General features: G+C 47.0%; 1 protein-coding gene across 4 annotated transcripts in view; it reads right to left on the bottom strand.

Moving 5' to 3' along the window:
* Nucleotides 1–1,674: 1,674 nt before the first annotated feature.
* Nucleotides 1,675–3,823, bottom strand: part of qpctla (glutaminyl-peptide cyclotransferase-like a) — an 11,054-nt gene continuing 8,905 nt past the window's right edge. For 3 of the 4 annotated variants that reach the window (XM_059004926.1, XM_033994062.3, XM_059004927.1), the window contains 2 exons: nt 3,531–3,647; nt 1,675–3,060 (listed from right to left, as the gene is read on the bottom strand). In XM_059004926.1, coding sequence (XP_058860909.1) covers nt 2,897–3,060; nt 3,531–3,647 — 281 coding nt within the window. In that variant the 3' untranslated portion in view covers nt 1,675–2,896. Of the gene's footprint in view, nt 3,113–3,530; nt 3,648–3,823 lie in introns of all 4 variants that reach the window. The other variant, XM_059004928.1, reaches the window with a different exon arrangement.

The following is a 3,823-nucleotide window of genomic DNA, read 5'->3' as shown; positions in this document are numbered from 1 at the left end:
CAATCACACACCTCCATATCAATCACAATCACACACACCACACCAATCACAATCACACACCTCCATACCAATCACAATCACACACCCCCACACCAATCACAATCACACACCCCCATACCAATCACAATCACACACCTCCACACCAATCACACACCCCCATACCAATCACAATCACAAACCCCCATACCAATCACAATCACACACCTCCATATCAATCACAATCACACACACCACACCAATCACAATCACACACCTCCATACCAATCACAACCACACACCCCCACACCAATCACAATCACACACCCCCATACCAATCACAATCACACACCCCCACACCAATCACAATCACACACCCCCATACCAATCACAATCACACACCTCCATACCAATCACAATCACACACCTCCATATCAATCACAATCACACACACCACACCAATCACAATCACACACCTCCATACCAATCACAATCACACACCTCCACACCAATCACAATCACACACCCCCACACCAATCACAATCACACACCCCCATACCAATCACAATCACACACCCCCACACCAATCACAATCACACACCTCCACACCAATCACAATCACACACCCCCACACCAATCACAATCACACACCCCACACCAATCACAATCACACACCCCCATACCAATCACAATCACACACACCACACCAATCATAATCACACACCCCCATACCAATCACAATCACACACCCCCATACCAATCACACACCTCCATACCAATCACAAACCCCCATACCAATTACAATCACACACCCCCATACCAATCACACACCTCCATACCAATCACAAACCCCCATACCAATTACAATCACACACCCCCATACCAATCACAATCACAAACCCCCATACCAAGTTTGATAGAAATTCCATGAGAGCTTCTCAAGATATAGCCTAATGAAATGCAAGTATGTTAATTATCTGCAGGAGTACAAATCAGATTCTAAATACACACAGTTTAATGACAAAGGAAATCACCATGACTTACCCCAAGGGAACAGACAGACAGACAGACAGCCTCCACACACCCCCAGACTCTGAAGCTCTCAATAACTAGTGCTAAAGAAGCTTCTTAGCAAATGTGATCACAACCGGGTCTCTCTAGATATATGTAGAATGGAAGCTGAAGTGCTGCCCAAGCAGGCATTGCATTGCGATGATTGGAATGATCAATAAACAGCTCTTGAGACGTTTAAAAGAGCTAAGATGCATGATTAAACACTCAAGAGCAGTGGTGTAGTCGAGGGTAAACTGTTTACTCCCTTCTCATTCAAAGAATAAAGCATTTAATCGCTCCTGTTCTCCTGTGAGCAACAAATCCTGACTGTAAAGCCAAAGCATATTCCAATGTATTATATACATTTATTATATATTAAATAAACCCACAATTCTGCACGACCACCACAACTGACATGCGTGCAATCTAGTAAGGGGCTCTCTGCAGTCTCAGTGCTGACCATGAACTCCAGAAAGGCTTGTTTTCCCACTGCTCAGCACTGCTGAATTTAAACATACTAAAATAAACTCAGTAACAAATGTTTCCACTAGAAGGCTGTCTTTAACAGCATGGTGATTGTGCATAGTTCCCCCTGGTTTAAAAGTCTTTCAGTATATTCAAATTGAAGAGACAGAGAAGGAGTTCTAGTTGAAACATGTGAAAATGTTATTTGATATGCTACTTACACTTTAAATACATGCAGCTGCAGGCAGGCTGGCAGGCAGACAGACAGTCTCATATTCAGAGCCTGATTCCAACACCCATTATAAAAACCACCTCACAATGAAATGCATCAAACAAATCCTGTGTCAAGATGCAACTCAGTGCGATTCGTTTACACATCTGATTTCTATTTAATAACAGATATATACAGTATATAAAAAACCTAGAGGGAATCAGAGCCGTGTGCAGAAATCACACCCAGAATAGTACACTGTGTAACACAGTGTTAACATGTGCAATACACAGCCCAAACTAGCAACTAAGGACTCGAAATCAGGAAGGTCCACTCACGGTCCTGGAGGGACATTCCACTCCAGGTTTAACAGGTAAACTGAGATAATGAACTACTTCAGGGTCTGGATGGAGATTTAATTGGTACAATTGAACAATTTCGAACAGGGCTGGAACAAAGACTAGGTGTGTAAGAGCCAACTTCGGTCACCCAGCTCTAAATAATCACAAGAAATCCTCTGTCCCTTCAGCAAGGACACCCCCCTGTTAAGCCCATGTCCCTCGGCTGGTCCTAATACAGAGGTTTCCCTGCAGTTGTATTACTTTCTTATTGAGGGAGTTCAAAACTGATCTCGGAACTGCTGGTTAATGTTGCCCCCTTGTGGCACCAGACTGTTATTACAAGTGCAGTAGGAAATACCAGTCAGGTAGGGGACTGAGCCAGTGAAACTCATCGATCAGACTGGGATGAAACTGGTTTCAGACACCAGACGCGAGCTTCAAATCACTTGAAAAATAACAGCCTCCTTAGACTCCCATATTCTGATACCTTAAACAGCTTGTGCTAAAGGCAGTCGGACTAGCGGTTCTTTGAAAATCTGCAAACCTCCTGTATGTATCATGTCAGGGATGTGCGCCCCAGTGGATAATGAGTCTCCCCTGTGAGTCTGCAGGGTTACTGTTAGGAGAGGGTCATGCATCAAACTCCTGGCTCCTGATCGTCTCAACAGCAGACTCCAGGACTTTATTGCTGGGCTGCAATGACTCCCATATTTCTGCAGGGGGCAGCTCTTATACACTTTCTGGTTTTATCCAGAACAGCTTTCAAATACAAAGAAATGAAAACACCAGACAGCCACCCACAGGTCCTGACACACCAACTTCATTTCAAAAACAGAACAAAAACCAAACATTATTTTTGTCTGCAGCTCTGTTGTGAAGGGAGTTGTGAGCAGTCACTCTGGGCTGTTCTGCTTTCACTGGTCCAGCCCCAGGTACTCTGTGATGAACACAGCCAGGATCTTGGTGAGGTTCTCCACGGTCCGGGGGTGCTGGTTCTCCTCGTTGTCCTGCAGGCTGTGCCAGAAAGAGGGGAAGGGAGTGGCAATGAGGTGGAGCACTGGAACTCCTGCAGAGAGAGGAGAGGAGAGGGCGTGAGGAGGGGGAAAGGAGACAGAGAGAGAGAGGGGTAAAGAGGGAGGAGGAGGGAGAGAGGATAGACAGAGATAGCGAGGGGTAGAGAGGGAGGAGGAGGGAGAGAGGATAGAGAGGGAGGAAGAGAGAGGGGAGAGAGAGGAAGAGGGAGAGAGGATAGAGAGATAGCGAGGGGTAGAGAGGGAGGAGGAGGGAGAGAGGATAGAGAGGGAGGAAGAGAGAGAGGGGAGAGAGAGAGAGGGGAGAGAGGATAGAGAGAGATAGCGAGGGGTAGAGAGGGAGGAGGAGGGAGAGAGGATAGAGAGGGAGGAAGAGAGAGAGGGGAGAGAGAGGAAGAGGGAGAGAGGATAGAGAGAGAGATAAAGAAGGGAGGCAGCAGGCGTGTTTATCACCTCTCTTGAGGAAGGGCGCGTGGTCGTCCTCCACAGGTCCCAGGTACAGGTCCTTGCGGAAGTAGCTCTGCTCCGAGGGGTGAGAGGAGAGCTGACCCAGCTTGTGCAGCCGCTTCTCTGGGGAGGAACAGGGGGGGGTGGGGGTGAAGCACGCAGGCAGGCAGGCGCTACACTGGGATCATCAGCGCTACATCAATGGGGGGGTATTTCTATTAATCCTCATACCCCAGGAAGCTACTGATACCTCAGTGTGTGTGTGTGTGTGTGTGTGTGTGTCTGTGTGTGTCAGTGTG

Source organism: Acipenser ruthenus, chromosome 30, assembly GCF_902713425.1.
Source record: "Acipenser ruthenus chromosome 30, fAciRut3.2 maternal haplotype, whole genome shotgun sequence".
NCBI lineage: Eukaryota > Metazoa > Chordata > Actinopteri > Acipenseriformes > Acipenseridae > Acipenser > Acipenser ruthenus.
This window is presented reverse-complemented; position numbering and strand designations above follow the sequence as displayed.